Source organism: Engraulis encrasicolus, chromosome 13, assembly GCF_034702125.1.
Source record: "Engraulis encrasicolus isolate BLACKSEA-1 chromosome 13, IST_EnEncr_1.0, whole genome shotgun sequence".
NCBI classification, from domain to species: Eukaryota; Metazoa; Chordata; class Actinopteri; order Clupeiformes; family Engraulidae; genus Engraulis; species Engraulis encrasicolus.
The window spans coordinates 22,965,568-22,985,276 of record NC_085869.1 but is presented as its reverse complement, the minus strand read 5'-3'; the positions used below and the strand labels follow the sequence as shown (position 1 = coordinate 22,985,276).

Below are 19,709 nucleotides of genomic sequence, written 5' to 3'. Positions count from 1 at the left end.
CCCTGGGCCCAGCCAAAGCTGTCAGCGGCCCTGCTTGGTTGCTATGGAGACAGGCGTTGGGAGCCTCAGGGCGGACCCAGGAAGTACTGCCGCTGTTCAATGGCAAAAGCAGGAGTTCCACACGACTGCACAAGCTGGCTCTCCAAACCTCTCACTACAGGTTGCCGATTAAGGGCTGGTCAGATTCATGCCCACCAACATGACACTTTTTTTGTACAAAGACACTTCTGTTGACAAATGTTAATCTTGAGGCCAATGATGCAGCCTAATTAAATTTATCTTGGCTCATAAATCTTACTGTACATCTTTCTTAGCCAACAAATATCTCATAGACTGCTGCACAACGCTATGACTTGTTTATAGTCTAAAGTTTAAAGCAGGGGTCCCCAAACTAAGGCCCGTGGGCCGGATGCGGCCCACCATGCCCCTTTGACCGGCCCTCCACCTCTCTGCACCTCAGTATTTGAACTGGCCCAAAGAAGCAATCCTCACAGAGAAAAAAAAGATAAAATATATTTTTAATCAACAGGCCTTCCTACAGTTTAATTTTCACTAAGCTAGTGTGAATAACCCGTTTCTTGTCTTGATAGTTTCTCATCTCACCGTGAACAGGCCTACCATTTCTTTTGTATCACTCATAAACTGTCAATAACCATATTTTTCTAACCCTTCCTTGCTATTTTTACATAGTTAATAGAAATAAAAAGCAATACCTGTGGTATTTCAAATTGAACAACATGTGAAGGAGCGATAATGTGGACCCCAGACAAAAAAGTTTGGGGACCCCTGGTTTAAAGTCTAGAGTTGAAGTGTGAGTCATGCTGTTAAAAGACTCTTCTTTTCCCTCACACAATGTTACTACTATGAATTACTTTTACATTAATAGCAGCATGTAATGGCACATAACGAGCAGAGTCAATGACACATGACATGTTTCTGTGTGCAGTGAAGAATAAGTGAGACTAAGAATAAGAAATATTAGAAAGTTTGGTTGTACTTCTACAAAGTACATGTCACACTTGTGGATGCAATCTTTCTCTGTCTATCATTAGAAAAAAAACTGTGTGGAAAAATTATTGAAGGTTATGCTTCAACTAAAAAAAGCATAATCACTTGACTTTAACTCTCACAGAGTATAGTGGAGTCTAAACACGATATGTGCTGCACACATACAACCAATCTGTTGCAGCTCTTTCAAGAATGTGTAGAATTTGCTTACACTGCCATCTCATGGACAAATCATTGAACAACACTGGAACAGTGTCACTGTTCTCCTCTGTATCAACTCCATAACAACATCATTCACACACAATGTTACTACTATGAATCGCTTTTACATTAATAGCAGCATGTAATGGCACAAAACGAGCAGAGTCAATGAGACGTCCAAACCCAGGAACTGCCCCGCTGAGGTAGTGGTAGTAGGACGAGATGTGGTTGTGGTTGTTCCTGTCAAAACAACGTCAAAGTTTATTTTATTTATAGAGCACTTCAAAATACAACAAGATACCTGACCAAAGTGCTGGACAGGCAGATAAAAGGACTTGAGGACCCCTTAAGACACACAAAGACAACAAAAATAAACCTAGAATGCAATGAAAATGCGCATGTCATCATCAACAATGTGGATGAAAAAAACATATAAGATCACTTCTAGTATTATTATTACTTGTAATAATTTCAATTTATGAACTTCTCGTACCTGGCTCGGGCGTGAGACACTCGTGAGGACCCTGAGAGATATCAGGAAATCCATTGCAGCGTATGATAGTAGTGTAGCGCTTCGTAGACTCTTTGGGGGTGCGTGGTAAAGTGGGATCAGAGCGATTTACGTAGAACAAGCCAAAACGTTCTTCGTAACCCATAGCCCACTCAAAGTTGTCCATCAGAGACCAAGCTGTGTAGCCACGCAGGTCTACGCCATCTATAAGGTAAGCTGAAAAGCATACAAACGCATAATTAGAACCCTGGGCAAACCCAACCTAACCCAACCCAACCCAAGTATCAAAAAACTACCTTTCAAGGCCTGGTTGAGGTAATTCTCATAGTAAAAGATCCTGTGTATGTCATTGAGGTCAACAGGGCCTTTCTCTGAGATGCCGTTCTCTGTGACGTACACGGGTGGGTTCCCATATTCATCCTTGATGAACTTCAGGAGCCTTCTGAAGCCGTCCGGTGTAATCCTCAACCAGTTGGAGCCAGACTCCACCCAGGACCAGTCCGACATCACAGCAGTTCCTCTGGAAAGGTACAGGGTATGAATTATTGCCTTTTTCCATTTTGGCTGGTTATGGATAAAGTTAATTTAGAGCCCATATACATGTACAAACCCCAACTCCGGAGAAGTTGGGACGTTTGGTAAGCTGAGAATAAAATCAAAATGCTATCCTTTTCAAAACATTCAATACATGCCTTAGATGGAGAATAGTGAAAAGACAACATATTGTGTTAAAACCGAGAAAAAATATTGTTTTAGGGGACATATGTACCAGGAGATCGTAGGCATCGTCTGCCAGGGTCGCTTGGGCCTGGGAAACTACAGCACAAAGCAGTGGAGCAAGGTTAACTTGGAGGGGAGAAGAGAACTTCTGGTGCAAAGAGTGCGAGAGGCAGCAGAGGAAGACAGACGAGTGAAAACAGTGGGGCTTGCCTCCCAGGGACAGTGGATGAAGTGGGATGAAGCGCTGGACCGACCGCTGTCCTGGAAGGAGCTGTGGAGCACTGATCAAGGCAAGCTTACATTTCTGCTGCGAGCTGTTGCTGACCTCTTGCCAACCCCTAGCAACTTAAAGATCTGGGGAAAGGAGGAAACATCATCGTGTGCTCAGTGCGGTGCAGAACATTGCACACTACACCACATCCTGTCTGGCTGTCCAAAGGCGCTGGGACAGGGCCGATACAGGTGGAGGCACGACAAGGTCCTAACAGAAGTTGCCAAGTGGGTGGAGTTCCAGAGAGGCAGGGCCAATGAGAACCAATGACTGTCCCTGTCGTCACCCATTTCCACCTCCAAGGTGACCAGGCCCCCAGGCCGAAGACGGGCAAGAAACATCCGCGTTCCCTCCTACAGCACGCCTCAGACTGGGAGTTAAGAGTGGATCTGAAGAGGAAATTAGTCTTTCCCCAAGAGATCGCAGTGACCTCGCTCCGCCCTGACATGGTCCTGATGTCTAGGAGCACCAGGACCATATTAGTAGCGGAGCTCACTGTGCCATGGGAGGACAGGCTTGCCATCTCGCACCAACAGAAGTCGGGGAAATATCAGGACCTGATGGACGAGGCAGTCCTCAAAGGATGGCACGCCAGTATGTTTCCTATTGAAATAGGATGCAGAGGCTTCCCAGCTACATCAGTGCGATACTTCTTCCAGAAGCTCGGCCTGGAACAAAAACACCTGAAGAAGGCCATTAGGGAAATAGGTCAGGTAGCCGAGGCTAGCTCGAGATGGCTGTGGTTAAGGAGATCCCACAGTTGGAACCCTTCTGCAGGCGAAGGCTAACCACCATTGCTGCCCCACTCAGGTGAAGCGTACAGGTTAAGGGGCGAAACGCTAATGACCTTGAGCAACCTGCTGACGATGCAGGAGGGTTCTCAACATGGTGGGATCGCAGACCATCCTCATTAGTAAACACCAGCATCATCCTTCTTGTAGCCCAAGCAGTTCCTGCTTGTAGCAGAAGCATCTCTGATGTTTATCTCACCCATTTCTAATTTGATAACTGCAACACGTCTCAAATAAGTTGGGACGGGGATCAGTGAAATGTTATAAACATCCAAATAAGATAAAACAAAAAGGAAGAACATTTCAAAATGAATTGTACTGATGTACAATTTGAGTGTCCAGGTATAAGACAATCACAGAGAAGCTAAGTCACTCAGAATTAAAGATGCAGAGGGAACAATTAGTTATTACATTAAGTTTTGATTTCCCTTGATTTACCGTGATTGAGTGTATATGAGACATATTTTTGTCATTAAAATCATTGTATAGGTTCATAACATCATGAAACATATATTGGCTGTAGTCTCACTCTAGCACTCCGAGAATTACAGCTAGTTAAAACTTGACCATATTAAGGACGCTTCATGTGTGCAAATGATAGAGGGGTTTAACATTCCCCTATCCACCCGAGCTCACTTGAAATAGACCCAGAAGACATGGGAAACTGTAATTTGCTTACAGAAGTCAGCAGAAGTTGCAGAAGTCAATTATTTTTGAAAATAATAGAGTATTGCACATCCTGTACTACAGTGAAAATTGACCATGCAACTTGTGTTAGTGCTAACTTCAAAAGTCAGCCTCCATGATGGCATGGGGGTGCAGTATTACATTGGTTAAGCTGTTCTAACTCACCTGTAGAATTGAATACAGTACTGAATGAAATAAATGGGGTTTAAACAGCATGAAAAGCAACTCGTGCTTTATATTTTGAAGGGAGATCTTCTATTACTGCCACATAGTAAGGACAAATTGCATTCTCTACTATGTTTTAACAGTTTAACTCCAACATAAGCGCCAGCAGGACATAAAATGGCTAGCTTTTGGTCAAGATCTGCCACACTGTAAGCGCTACAGAAAGGAAAACATTGCAAAACATGACAAGGAATACACCTACCATTTAAGATGTTGAAATCATGTCCAAGATAGGAATCAACACTGTTTTTATATAAAATCATCTCATCGGTTAATGCTATTAACTGTTAAGTGTTGTCCTTTGTTTTGTTTTTAGTCTTCCTCGACATTTGCTGCCTTTTATTGTCCCCGTCCCAACTCTTTTGAGACGCGTTGGATTTACATATTTATGAATATCCCCCAAAACAATAATTTTGGTCAGTTTTGATGGCTGATATATTTTCTTTGTACCGTTCTCCAACTAATGTTAGACTCAGACTTTTTGAAAATGGCAGCATTTTGTTATTCAAAATTAACCTTGCGTCCCAACTTCTATGGAGTTGGGGTTTGTATAAAGTGTACACTGTAAAAAAAAAGTTATCTGAAGAACGTTAAGCTTGTCATTGTGGAGGAACCCCTCAAAGTTCCTCAAGGCATGACAAATTGGCTTGTCAGGAACACAGGAATCTTGGGGTTCTTCAGAGATCATAGGTTCCCCCAGATCAAACTGAAGGGTCTTTGAGGAAGCGTCACATTTGTTACAGTGTACGTGTTTATCATGCTTAATCTGGTAGCCCACCTGTCTGCATCGTAGCTTTGTTCTGCTGTAGGGTAAATCGCCATGAATGCTAATACAGATGTGTAATGGTTCAGTCCAAAGTAGTCATGGGTTCCATTGATCCTTTGGATCTCGGTAGGTGTAAACTCTGGAAGCCTTGGAGAGAATAGAAAAAGACTTTTAATGAGGATTTGTCAGCCTTTAGAGGTGATATGTTTTTTTTTAACAGATGTTTAGATAGATTTCATATCAAAAGTCAACAGCCAATATGTCAACCTAATGCTCCTATTAGCCATTCAGACAGCTGTTGCTGTTATGGCCTCATCATGTTATTAACCCACACATATATAGTACCTAGATTTGGGAAGACCCTGTGCCAGGCTCCTCTCTCTGATGTTGTTCTTCATCACCTCACTGTAGTCCCCTTTAAAAATCGGATGAGCAAACCATCCAAGGAAAAACTGAAGAGAGATGGAGAGAAAAAATTGTATTACTACTCTAACCCATTGATGCTGGATGTTGCGTAGCGCAACATTCAACCTAGAGCCTGGAGCTGCATGACGCAACATTCAAGCTCATGGGATTTCAGATTTTTTATTAAAAATGATGAACATGTTCAAACACAATCGAAGTGAAGGGTTTTTAGCTTTTTTATACAATTAATTTCTCATTTTTATGCGTTTCAGATGCTGAGATATTAAGATTTTTACTGGCTGACAGTCCCTTTCCACAAAAATGGCTAAGGCATTTATCACCCATTTTTGCAGGTGTTTTAGGCATCAATGGGTTAATAAATCCCATCCAGAGTAGGCAGATTGAAAACTACTGTACATTCAATAATAGCTTTGTTTAAAAAAAAAAAACCGTTTTCTCGTTGACTTTATGAAAGATTCTTACCTGCATGTAAGCATGGGCAGCATCTTTATCCTCTTGCTTGGCTGGGTTGCGGGGGTATGCCCAGTCAGAATTGAGTGTTATGGAGACCAGGCCCCCTTGCTGGGCACGGTATTTGTCATTGTACACATGCCAGGCTTCAGCATGGGCCTTGATTATGTTATGGGCAGTAACGTAAACAGCATTGCCAGGACTGTTAATACCTGAAAAGATGTTCATGAGGTTAGTCAGCTGAGAGATTCATGGGCATTCACTTCCTAAGCGCAATATTGCAAGCTCACAGAATGGGCCTTTTTTGTCATATGACGTTAGCCTAGTGCACCAGCCCCACCCGCCAGCGGCCAAAATTATTTTTGCCTGCGAGTGGGTCTAGCCTCTAGACAATGCCCCAATGCCCTGAATCTGGCAGACCAATCACAATGCAGGAGCCTTGTTTTGATTTGTTTTGAATGTTTGGATGCAAAGCGGACAGGGTTTTGAAGGAGTGACGACAGAGCGTCGGCCAACAGGCACAGACACAGTTTGAAAAAAAAAAAAAAACTGGTTCTTTCCATCAACAATCTCTCGATGTGTCATTAATCAGGGCCAGACTAAGGTGCCGTTTCCACGTAGCTGGATATTTTTATATGTGGATATTTTTTTCTCCTGCTTGTATTGGTTTTGCATTGGTTTTGGCCTTCCGTTTCCACGTAGCAGATATTTAAAAATCCAGGTGCAGGAGAAAAAAATAGCAGGAGAAAAAAATATCCTGTTTAGGTGTCTGAAACGCATTTGTTACAATGGAGGATTTTTTTTATCCACATGTTGCGTTTCCACCTAGCAGGAGAAAAAAATACCCTGCTAAAAAAATATCCTGCTACGTGGAAACAGCACCTAAATTACACATTTAATCTCACATTTAGTCTGGTTTATCAGGCTATTGTGACGTCACACACCTTTGATAGGCTGCATTTAAGGCAGGGTTACGTTGCATCATAGACAACATAGACATAAGCATACACGCTACTGTTATCTATGGTTTTCTTGCTGAAACCAGTAGACGTTTATACTGTATCCCTGCTTCGCTTCAATACAAAAGTTTGTTGACGTCATTGATTGGTTGGTTGATGTCATTGTGAAAAAGGCGAATTACCTTTGTAGTACCTCTTAGAAAAGCACTTTGCCAATTGATCCAAAATAAGGTATGGATCTAAATAAGATGTGGATGTAAATGTCAACACACCCACCTGGTGCGAAGTTGCCATAGCCGTATCCTAAATTAGCCGTAATGTATGGTTCGTTAAAGGTGATCCAGAATTTGACTTTGTCTCCTAAGCGACTGAACATGAGGTCTGCATAGTCTCTGAACCATTGAACACTGGCCTCATTCTCCCACCCCCCCTTATCCTGTAGTGCCTGAGGGAGATCCCAATGGTAAAGGGTCACCTGAAAGAAAACAAAACAGATGTCGTCAGTGGAATGGTTTGTTCAAGGTTGGAAATAAACTGACTAAACTGTCTTAACTAAACTTCATCTTTTAAACGATAAAAGCCAAAACGAGATTTAAAAAAATTGACTGTCTCTGTCCTGACCTGAGGTTTAATATTTGCAGCAAGCAGTGCGTCAATCAGACGATGGTAGAAGTTGATCCCAGCCTCATTGATATTTTGAGTTGTGCCATCAGGTAGTACCCTGGGCCAGGAAATAGACAAGCGAAAATGGCCCACTTTTAAACTCTTAAGCATTTCCACGTCTTCCAAGTACTTGTTGTAGCTGTCGCAAGCGACATCTCCATGGTCATCATTTCCTATCTTTCCAGGAAGATGAGAAAACGTATCCCAGATGCTGAGGCCTTTTCCGTCTGCTTTCCAGGCCCCTTCAACCTGAAATATCACAAGGTAAGGTAAATATGAATATAATAATGACACCCTGATTCTGTTTTAGATTTATAATAAAACAGAGCAATACATAACAAGTGGAACCTCACTGTGCTTATAAACTTACCTGATAGGAAGATGTGGCTGAGCTCCAAGCAAAACCATCTTGGAAATGTCCGTACAACATTTTCTCCACCTCCGTTTCAGGAAATCCATTGTCCCTTACTATTTGCCAATAGTAGTGAGCAGATTTCTTTGGTGTCCTTGGTCGGACAGGGTTATTGAAGTCAATGTTATGAAGCCCGAATCCATTATTGTAGCCATAGAGCCACTCAAATGAGTCCATCAGGGAATGGATGCTGTAGCCCTTAACTTTCACCCCATCCAGGTTTTGAGCTTATGAAAGAAATCCAAATACAAATGTAACAATTGTAAAAACCTGATGTCAAGCCTTGGCTAAAAATGTGTAGATAATATTAGAGAAAAATAATTTAGTGTACCTTTTAAAACCTCATCGATGTACATTTTAAGGAAGAACACTCTATCGGTATCATCTACTGTTAATCCACGATCAGTGGCCAAGCCATTTTCTGTGATGTAGATATCAGGATCTGCGTATTCCTCTTTGATCCAGTTGAGGAGTCGTCTGATGCCCCATGACACAGCTCTTTGGCCATGGATAGCAGTGGTTGGAGAGTTTGGCTCTTCCTCTTTACCAATGTCCTGGTCAGTCTCATAGGATGGAGGAGTGAGCGGTGTTGTCACATATCGTACAATTTTTGTGGTGTATGAGTTAATACAAAACACGTCAGCAGTTCCTTGAATGGATGCTTTTTCCTCATCTGTAAATGTTGGTAACCTGGATTGTGCAAGACCCTGAAGTTCGCTCTTGTTGCTGACTTGCCACTTCATGGCCTCTGGGTAGTCCCCGTTTTTAAAGATGGGATGGGCAAACCATCCAAGCTGGAACTGGAGAGCTCGATCAGCTGCACCTACCTCTCGTAGGGCATTGGGGTCTTTTGGCTCAACCCATTCTGCATTGAGGCTGATGGACACTAAACCTTGTTGGGTTGGCCTGTAATTAGCATCATACGTGTGATATACCTTGGCATGGGCTTTCAAGAGATTGTGGGCAATATCATATGGGGCTTGGCCTGGATCTTTAATATGGGGAGGAATCTGGCCCAGCCCATAACCTGACCATGCAATAGTGTAAGGTTGGTTGAATGTAATCCAAAATTTTACTCTATCCCCAAATGTGCTAAAGCAATAGTCACAAAAGTCATTGAAGGTGTCAATTATAGTGGCATCATTCCATCCACCTTTGTCTTGCAAAGCTTGAGGCAGGTCCCAGTGGTAGAGAGTCACAACTGGAGCAATGTTATTGGCTAGAAGACCATTTATTAAACTATTATAATATTCTACTCCCTTAATATTTAGAGAGGCTCTGGTGCCATCAGGAAAGATTCTTGACCAGGACAAGGAAAATCTGTATGACTTAACCTTTAAAGCCCTCAGCAAGTACAGGTCCTCTTCCAACTTATTGTAACTGTCACAAGCCACATTGCCATTGTCATTGTTAGGAATATTACTGTCAGGCCTTTGGGTGAAAGTGTCCCACACACTTGGCCCTTTACCATCCGTGTTCCACGCACCTTCTATCTGATAGGCAGAGGAAGATACGCCCCACTGGAAACCATCAGGGAAGGTTCCATAATGGTAAAGCTTCCTTTGGAAGTTAGATTGATGTGAAAATTTCTCCCAAACCACTTTGGATGTGGATGGAACTTCAGATGGAGGTAAAGGTGTTTTCTTATTAATGATTTGAGTGTTCTTGTATATAGCCTTGCCTGGTACCTCTGTTTGCCTGCCAATGAAGCCATTGTTCTTGATTAATTCAGAGTAGAAATATGCTGATTGCTTAGGGATCCTCTGCCTGTTTTGATCTTCAAAATTTACATAGTGCAAGCCATATCTCTCACTGTATCCTTGAGGACCTTCGAATCCATCCATTAATGACTGAACAGTGAATGTATTCACATTTATGCCATCTGTAAGGATTGCTGTTGAAACAAATAAACATTTGTCATGTCTATCATGTAACATTATCTTAGGTTAACTTAATACATAATTCCCATTCTATTTACCTTTGAGTGCTTCATTGATGTAGTCCCTCAAGAACGTTATTCGCTGAATGTCATTGTATACTTCGACACTCCACGGTGTTGGAATCCCACTGCCAGTAATGTGAATTGGCAGTCCACTGTCAGAAATGTATTCTGTTGCGACATAGTTCAGCAAATTGCGAAGCCCCCATGGCACCACGTGGATTGAGTCAGATGCAGTACTTGGCCAAGTGGGGTCAACATGAGTCTGGAAGTTTCCAACACCATGAGGTCCTGGAACGCAGCCTCCCGTGGTTTCATTTACAAGGCGGGTAGTGTAGTGGTTAAGCCCAAAGAAATCTGCAGTACCTTTAATTCTCAGTTTCTCAGCTTCTGTGAACACAGGTAATATGGCAACCTCTGTGGGTTGACACTCAGCCTTCTTCAGCTCAACTTGACTCTTGAGTCTGTCTGGATAGTCTCCATTCACAAATATGGGATGAGCAAACCAGCCCAGCATGAAGTCCATGTAGCGATCAGCTGCCTCAACTGAGCTACTGGTAGTGTCCAGAGGTTCAGCCCAGTCTGCGTTCAGAGCAATGCCCACTTTCCCACCCTGCTGTTTCCTGTAGTTATCATTGTAGGTGTGCCAGGCCTCAGCGTGGGACTTCAGAATATTGTGGGTTACCTAAAGAAGAAATAAAATATTAAATAATGAGATAAATTGGACTTCCAATGGATATTACATAGAACCACTAATTCAGAACAGAAAATGATTCAACTTCTTACCTGATAAGATGCAGCAACTGGGTCTTTAACTCCTGGCGCATGCTCCCCAGTGCCATAGCCAGAGTGACTGACCACCTGAGGACTGCTGAAGGTGTTCCAGGTTTTCACTCTGTCTCCATATCTAGAGAAGCAGTAGTCGGCAAAGTCTTTAAAAGCTTCCACAATAGTGGAACTCTGCCAGCCTCCTTTGTCTTGCAGGGCCTGAGGAAGATCCCAGTGGTACAGGGTGACAACAGGCTCTATGCCCGACTGAAGGAGGGTATCGATCAGTTTGTCATAATAAAGGGCTCCTTTCTCTGACAGACTTTCCCTGAGGCCAGAGGGGAAGATTCTGGCCCAAGAAATGGAGAACTGGTAGATGTTGATGTTAAGACCTCTGAGAAGATACACATCATAGTCCACCTTGTTGTAGCTGTCACAAGCCAAGTCAGCAGTTTGGTTATCAACAAGATGCTGGTGTCCAAATCGGTCCCATATCGTCTCGCCTTTGCCGTCTTCAGCCCAGCCGCCCTCCACTTTAAAAGAAGTGCTGGAGACAGCCCACTGAAAGCCCTCAGGAAATGATGCATTGAGAAACACGTCACGCTCAGCTGGGGTCTGAGTGCTGAACTTCTGCAAGACCTTCTCATAAGAAGACACTGATCCATGTGTTTGTCCCTTACTAGACCTGAAGACAGACATGGAACGTAATTGAAGTAAGTAAGCACAAGTAGAGATTCTAAGAGTCTCTCAGGCGCGAGCGCAAGAGAGAGCAATAATGAATATAATACATAGGTAGCCTTTCGACTTTCACATTACCGTGAATACTTGCTTGACGTCTCCCCCAAAAGACTACTGATTTCATATCCCAGTATTTGAAGGTCTTTCATGGCCAATACTGTGAGAAAAGGAATGTAGAGAAAATGTAGGTTGTTTAATTCTTCCACGTTTAAAATATTTGGCTTCCATTGCTTTTTTTAATTTGTTAACACTTTTAGGTACCTTTGAGAACTGCTGAAACTGGCAGGTTGGTGGAGGCACAGTTCTTCGCTTTTATTCCATACATGAGAATCGGTAGTTCATGCTGAAACATAGAATATTAACGCATATATTCAGTATGTGGAGGTATGCCATATGATGTTCCTACAAATCCTATTTCTTGCAGTTTGTTTGCTCATTTAGTACAGGTCTGTGTTATTCAGGATATTAAAAGAGAGATCTAGCATATTCATAGCACGTTGCCATTCCTAGGCTAAAGTTTCAGCTTTTTCAATGCCAACTCAAAATGCTTGCATACAGTAGGCTACATGGCCAGGTTTGCAAACGGAGGCTTTTGTGCACATTTCAGATTACATTTTCTATGTGTCTTTACACAAGATTTGTGCCACTTTATATAATCATTGTCACACAGCAAAAAGGGTGTCAATATCTCAGAGTACACTTAAATAAATCTAGGAAGTTTATTTACAACACTGTGTAGAGTCAAATTACAGTTGAGTAGCTAGTGTTAGGTTCTGCAAGTGGTCAGTGTAATTTCACCTCTACAGCTCTTAATACTGTGTTATGCAATATTGAGTAGAATTAAAAATTTTTTTTAGAAATACCAAGGCACATATCTTCTTTATAATTAAAATGCTTTTACTTTGTTGGGCATAACATGATTAATATGCCCAACAAAATAAAGGCATTTTAATTACAAAGAAGATGAGTGCCTTGGTATTTCTAAAACTTTTTTGAAATCAACCAAGCCTGTCACCAAAGAGCACCATCTTAAAAAAAACTAGACAGTTCCAGGAAGCACTCCAACTGTACTTTATTCTGAAACATTGAGTAGAATTAGTTGAAAGGAAAAAAAATCTGGTGCCACACGGTTGTCTATTTTTTGTTTTTTATTTTATCAGCGCATTCAGACTAACGTTTCGACAAAGCGTCTTCATCAGACTCTGATGAGTCCAGATTCTTTTTCTTTTCTACTTATGATTTTGTCCTGCTCTGGTTGCACCGGATTCTTAAGTTAGAAGCGCGGAGTGCGTACTTTGTTTTACTGAGTACTGAGTAGAATTAATTCTGAAAATGTTACACTGACCAAAGAATAAATCCAACGCTATTTTTTTAGCGGGACCAAATGTTATCTGAAACGGAGTTACCTTCAACTCTGAGTTAAATTAACACTGGTATTTTAATGTGTGGCTGCCTGCAGCAATACTACAATAATATACAAGGACATGGCACATACTGGCTGTAACAGCACAAACACAGTAAAAAATACCACTGTTAGAATAATTCATTAATTAATTTCAAATAATTAATTTCAAATGACATTTGGTCCCCTTTAAAAATAGTGTTAGTTTTACTCTTTGGTCAGTGTAGCATTTTCAGAGTTAATTCCTGTCTATATTGAGGGCAAATATTGCTGTACACCTGCAGGATGTTACACTGAACTTTGACTCCACTGTTAAAGCAATTTGGCTGTTGTTGATACACCATCTAACATCATTTAAGCTTATTATTTACCCTATTATGTATTACTGTGTATGTAGTATGCATGCAGGAAGAGTATAAAGTGTTAAGTAAGTAAGTAATTTACTTGGTTCAAATCTACCTCACTTATTACTGCAACTCCAATATATTAACTCTTTTCAGTAGCCTCTCACTGCAGATGGGGTCACCAGCGGGCAAGACCAGGGCCGGCTCTAGTCAAATTGGTGCCCTAGGCGAGCACCCCTCTTTACTCTCGGTGGAATTGGAAATTGGTACGTATAAACATAGTCGTCGCACACTCAGAACTTCATTCAGTTAAATTTGATAAGATGACCCTGATGAAGGCGCAAGCCGAAACATTGGTCTTATTAAATGTAACTGCATGAAGTTCTGAGTGTGCGACGACCATTCTTTTTCAAGTTGAGTCTAATTGTCTGCCGTACGCACCTCAAACGGTCTGCGTTTACTGAAACCCGAAGAAAGACCTATAAACATACTGTCATACATCTGATCGAGCACAGTTGAACTACTACCTATATGTACTCATTAATAATTAATAATAATTGTCAATGTAAAACTTAATGCTTTATTTCGCTTAATGTTTTAGTTATGTAGGACTTGGCGCCCCCAAGAGATTTGGTGCCCTAGGCGACTGCCTGATCTGCCCATATCCATTACAATTTTGATGACAGTAAGGTTATAACATAGGCTCTGCGCAAAGAGGTTAAAGGAGCACTCCGACCAATTTCAATATGCTGTTGTATTGCTCACGCTACCCTTGACTTGTCAGTACACGGTGATGCTGCATTTTTTGGCTCAGCCCTTATGATAGATATGATAGATATGAGCTATTCTAATGGGGGCAGCTTTTGTTTACATTTAAAAAAAAATTAACATAGGCCTATTCCAAATATTTTCCCAAAAGGTATCGCTATTTGCTAGTTGTCTGTTGATGTTGCATAACCTTTTGGATGTTTTTGTGAATAAAGCAAGATGTTTTTTTTGTAATTTAAACAAACACCTGCACCCATTACAATGACCAGGATCTCGGAAAAGGCTGAAGAAAAAAAAAACTCAGGTACTGACAAGTCCATGGTAATAATGTGAGCATTACAACTGCCTGTCGAAATGGGCTGAAGTTACCCTTTAAGTGGCTCTGAGGTCATGACCTCTGTCATCAGTTATACACAATGGCATTGATGCTAAACTGTTGTTTGTGGTACAGGGCAGCCAAAGCCTGTGAGATCTGGGTCGGGAGAGGTTGCAAGTTCATATCAAACAAAAATAGGAAGAGAAGACACTAAAGGGCTTAAAGCGCTCAGGAGACTTTGCAGGGTAATATTACTCAGGTGCTCATCTGTACCGGGTGAAGTGTAGGTCCAAAAAAGGAAGGAAAAAGCAGAGGCAGAGGAGATTTGAGAAAAATAAAAAAAGCCTTTAATTTAACATGGCAAATTCAGTTTAAAAGCACATGGGCCTACGCGTTGCGGCCATATTGGCCTTCATCAGGGCATTGGACAAATAGGAAGAATTTGAGTGGGCACACCCTCTTACACGGCCGAACGTGCACTTTGGCAAGCTCCCTAACTCTGTAACTCCATGGATGAGCTACTATAACTTGCACTACATACGTGATGTATGTGGGTTGCCTTGTTTTATTTATGTATGCCACCCCACAGGTGGGTGATGTGCCCTGTGGCAGCTACTTAATGGGATTCACAATAAAATGTAAAAAAAAGATTAGAAAGGGAAAAAAAGTTTGATTGAGGTGGATGCTGTGCCCTGTGGCAGGGTGAAGTATGTATATGGTGAAGTCGAAACCCATGGACATAATAACATCAGACCCGGCTGCAGGGGTTATGGGGGTTATGGGGGTCCTCCCCCAGAAAAAAATGTATTTCTTAGATGCAATTTCCTGCATTTTAACCAAATTGTGGGCTCAGTTTCGGCTCTATACGGAACAGTACTTTTGTTTCTACATACGGACAATCCCATTATTTCAAGGGATCACTGTTCAATTATTATTTCACATTTACTTGGTCTACTGACAATGTCTAAATACTGTAGGCTATTCACTTATTTCTTTATTAAACTGGTGGCATTTTATCTTATACTTTATATTTACTGTATTCAGAAAAAAAAAAACTAATTGTTGCATATTAATGACCATATCAGCATGCTTAGGTGAATAGGCCCGAGTAGGCCCTGTGACGCCGGCCCTGAATAACATGCAAAACTTAAACCATGCAGATCTTGAAATGATGGTTGCGTATTTTTCACTGCTGCTTCACCTTCTACACAGTTTTTGTAGTAATAATCATCGTAATTATCAGAAATACCTCCATGACTTGAATACGCCTTAGGTCCGCCTCAAGACTGGTTTGTGAAGCGCAGTCATAGTCAGTCTGCACTGTTACAAAGTCCACATTTTCCTACCACAGAAAGAAACACAGAAAGTTATAAATTTACCATCCAGAAATAAAAGCAAACATTCACCTTTTCTAAACGTAAATAGGCCTACAATACATTGTACTGATTAACCAACAGGGACATTTTGAAGTTTGAAGGGCACTAGGAAAAATTAACTCACCTTGTTTATGCCTCGGCTGAGAAAAAACCCCACTGTCGCTCCGAATGACACCTGCGTCCCTGACAATAAGATAAATATGTTATGACAGGAGCAAGGGCAAACTAGGTCAGGACAGGGACTTAGGGTCAAAAAACACAGGAAAAGGTCAAGCATGTCCCTGTATTGTAATGTATATACACAAAAGGAAAGAAATCTGGTGCCACACAGTTGTCTATTTCTTATTTATTTACAGTGCATTAGACAAAGCGGCTTCATCAGAGTCTTTGGATTGTCACTAGTAGCCCAGAGTACGTGTTTCCCTTGTTGTATATATACACACTAACAAAAACATATTTGTAAAAGAATGTGCTGCATTTTATTTTCAACATTCAGCAATAAATGCAATTAATATGGTGGGCAACTGCAACAATTATGGAGCACTACACACACTACATTATGGTACACTAATTTTTAACTTTTTTTACCTTTAACAGAGGCCATCTGATGATGTAGTTGATAAACTCTCTCGTGTGCATGAAGTGCTCCTTCGAGGACAGAGAGCTGTTGCAGAGAGCTGTTTTCTCCTTCATCACTGAGCTCATCTACGTGACTGAAGGTGATCCAGGACTTCACCAAGCCTCCAAACTGTGAGAACACAAATTCTGCATACTGCTTGAAGACCACTGGTAGGTGAGCACTGTCCCAGTCCCCAAATGTGTCTCTGATTTCTTGTGGAACAGCTGAGCGGTGTAGCACCACCAGTGGCTGCAGGCCTGACTCTGTCAGCTGCTCCAGAAGGGTCCTGTAGCACTTGACTGTGTCCTGATGGGGCTGGCTGGGGTCTCCTGTGGGGAGGATTCGAGACCAGGAGAGGGGCACCTTGAAGTGAGTCACCCCCAGACTTTTAAGATAAAAGAAGTGCTGTTTGATTTCTGAAGGCAGGGCTTGGCTGCAATCAAAGACATCTTGGGCCTCCTCTGATGGAACCACCTGGCTGGAAGAGGGGCTGAGCTGCAGGTCCTTGATGAGACTTTGGGTCAAGGGACCAGCAAGAACCATCAAGTCCTGTGGAATATCTTCTCCCCCATAGCAACCAGGGGAACCCAGCAGGCACAGTAAGAGCAGAAACATCACCATCGTCTCTGCAGGTACCGGACTAAGTTGTCACACTGAATTTATAGCGATGCAGAAGGCCTCAAGGTTTCACAACTTCTAGGTTTCATAACATGGCTTCTCGCCAATGAGGGCCATAGTTTCTAGTTTATTGTGTTAGGGCTGATAAAGGGATAGTTGATCGGCCACTGACGTCCCATAAAGGTCTGTACAGAGGTTACATGCTGCAGCATCTTAAGAGTTGTTGGTGCACAGCGGATTTGAATTTTTTCTTAGCACAGTAACATGTAGCTTATTTAATATTTATTGCTGATGGGAATGTGTATTTACTACACAGGCTTATCCTCATTTCATCACTAAATTTATGTCCCAAATAATATTTGAAAATAAATGTAAAACAATTCAACTTTTTGTACATAACTGTGTATGATTCAGATGATTCTCTCTTGTACAACATGGCAGAGATTGAACTAGATGAAATCAGAACTGCTAGTGGAAGTAGAGGAGTCGATTGAAAAGGTATGCCTGCAAAGGTCTACACACAATTATCTTTTAAAGGGTAGGGCGAAGTTTGCATTCAGCTTTTGGGCCACATGACATGGCGGCATTTTGATGACATTGACCCAGGGCTGGACTGGCAATCTGGCAAACCGGGCAAAATCCCGGTGGGCCAACGCCCCTAGAGGGCCGGTGATGTCGTTTTTAAAAAAATAATTGTTATTAATGTTTTTTAAAAAATGTGACCGGCGGCCCACAATTGCGTGCTGACGGCCCTCGGCCCTCCTCCAATGATATCAGCCCACACATAAAGGGGGTAGAAGGAGGGGGTGTCCCATTGGTGCATCTGAGTCGGACTTAACTATTCATTGCGGCCCCACCCCTACCCTGCATTACGCGCGCAAATTTGAGACACAAGCGATGGAGAGACTAAAACTAAAAGGTGGTGTGGAAAAGCTTGTGGAAATGGGATAAAAAAAAAAAACTTGCAGCAGAGGCAAGATAATGTGTTCACGCATGTAGTGTTGTAGTAGCAGGAGAGGGACAACAACTTCTGCATGTTGGAAGTGAAGGAGCACGCTAGGAGACAGCAGGGGAAAGCGGCAGTAGTAGCCTCTACGAGCCATGACAGGTATGAGTCAAGTCAAGATCTGTTCTTTCAAACTTTAGGATACTCCATGCATCTCCCCAACTCTCACTTCAGCATTAAACATTAATATTAAATAGGCCACCATAAGTGTGCTTGAGTGCTTTGAACCGGTCGCACGACTCGCGGACATTGGCTATTGAAAAGACAAACATTCCATACACCAAACCACTGACGTGAATAATATTAACAATATAGTAGCTATGGCATTAAATGGAACACCAGTGGTGTTGTTCTAAAGCATTCCGTGTACCAAATGCCTTTCGAAGACTGTCAAACTCGTGCCTACTCTCACTAAATATTCAGCGATCGTTTGCGTAATCACATTTACCACGCAGTGAAAATGTTGCGTCTCGCGTGTGGAAAAGGTTTGGCAAACGGATTTTTAAAAAAAAAATTGTAACTCTTGTTGGAGCACAATCAAACCGTATTCTGTAGGTAAAGACCTAGCATCTCTCTCTCTCTCTCTCTCTCTCTCTCTCTCTCTCTCTCTCTCTCTCTCTCAGCTGTTATTTTATCCAGGACAATTAGAAATGATAAATGATTGAAGAATTTCTTTTGAATAAGCTTTTGATACAGTTTTATCTGTACACTATTTTATATGTAGCCTACCACTTTCAGCACTGCTCATTTTGAAACTTCAGTATGTTAATGCTTTCTTAACATATTTGACACACTAAAACATTGTGGTGATAGGCTACAGTTCATGATTTTCTTTCATCATTCAAGCTATTAAAGTGGCTTCCTTATGCAATGCGAGATGCATTTTGATAACAGGAAATTAACCCCTCTTCTAATGCACCTGTTAGAGGAAACCCTCAATTTAACATTAATCTAGGTCAATTTATGAGTAGGCTATACACTGAATACTATATTAATTTTAATATTTTGCAAGTGCTGCATACATTGTGATAAATGATCTATCTCCCTCTTCTCATTCAGTCAAACCAGGCCAGGATGAGGTTGAGTTAGAGAGAGAAGTAGAGTAGGCCTAGATTACTTTTGCTGTGAGTGTGGTCATCTATTGCATTTCTAAACCACTGCCCAAACTAAGATTCATTTTAAATAAATAGTTGATATAGTCAGCGCACATTTCCTGGTGTTTTCTGGTAGCTGAAAGAGAGATTCATGCATGAATATTGCGCCTTTTCGCATAGGCCGCTTGGTCAATAAGTAGTCGGATGTGCTCCGCTGATTATGAAGGGCCGGTCTGGGCCAAAAATGCCCGGGCCATTTTGTTCTCCCAGTCCAGGCCTGCATTGACCCTTTTCTGGCAAGCCTGAGGAAATGTTTGACTAAGCATTTTTCAAGACGATTCATCCCTGACAGTAGTTGGCAGCATTTTATCAAGACGATGACGCCTCACATAATTTCTGTTGGTTTAGAAATCTCCTTGTAAACAACAAAACCTGATATGACTATAGTATAAAATAATAAACCACAAGGGTAATCTCTATATCAGTGTCTGTTGACTATGGGTTTCTACTGTTTTTTTTCCTGTCACCCCTGTACATACTCATTGCAGATAACAGGCTATTTATCCTTTAACATGTTTGGTTAACATGTAACTATAATTCCTGTGATCTTTTTTTATTATTACTATTATTT

General features: G+C 41.7%; 1 protein-coding gene across 1 annotated transcript; it reads right to left on the bottom strand.

Moving 5' to 3' along the window:
• Positions 1-947: 947 nt before the first annotated feature.
• LOC134460479 (lactase/phlorizin hydrolase-like) lies at positions 948-16,981 on the bottom strand. Its single transcript, XM_063212867.1, has 14 exons — positions 16,330-16,981; positions 11,614-11,692; positions 10,816-11,482; positions 10,069-10,714; positions 8,422-9,984; positions 8,049-8,317; positions 7,637-7,927; positions 7,292-7,490; positions 6,069-6,268; positions 5,526-5,632; positions 5,193-5,327; positions 2,017-2,240; positions 1,703-1,936; positions 948-1,449 (listed from the first exon to the last, which is right to left on the bottom strand). Exons 1-14 carry the CDS (start codon positions 16,979-16,981, stop codon positions 1,334-1,336), a joined length of 5,382 nt encoding a protein of 1,793 aa, XP_063068937.1. The 3' UTR covers positions 948-1,333.
• Between the last annotated feature and the right edge of the window lie 2,728 nt (positions 16,982-19,709).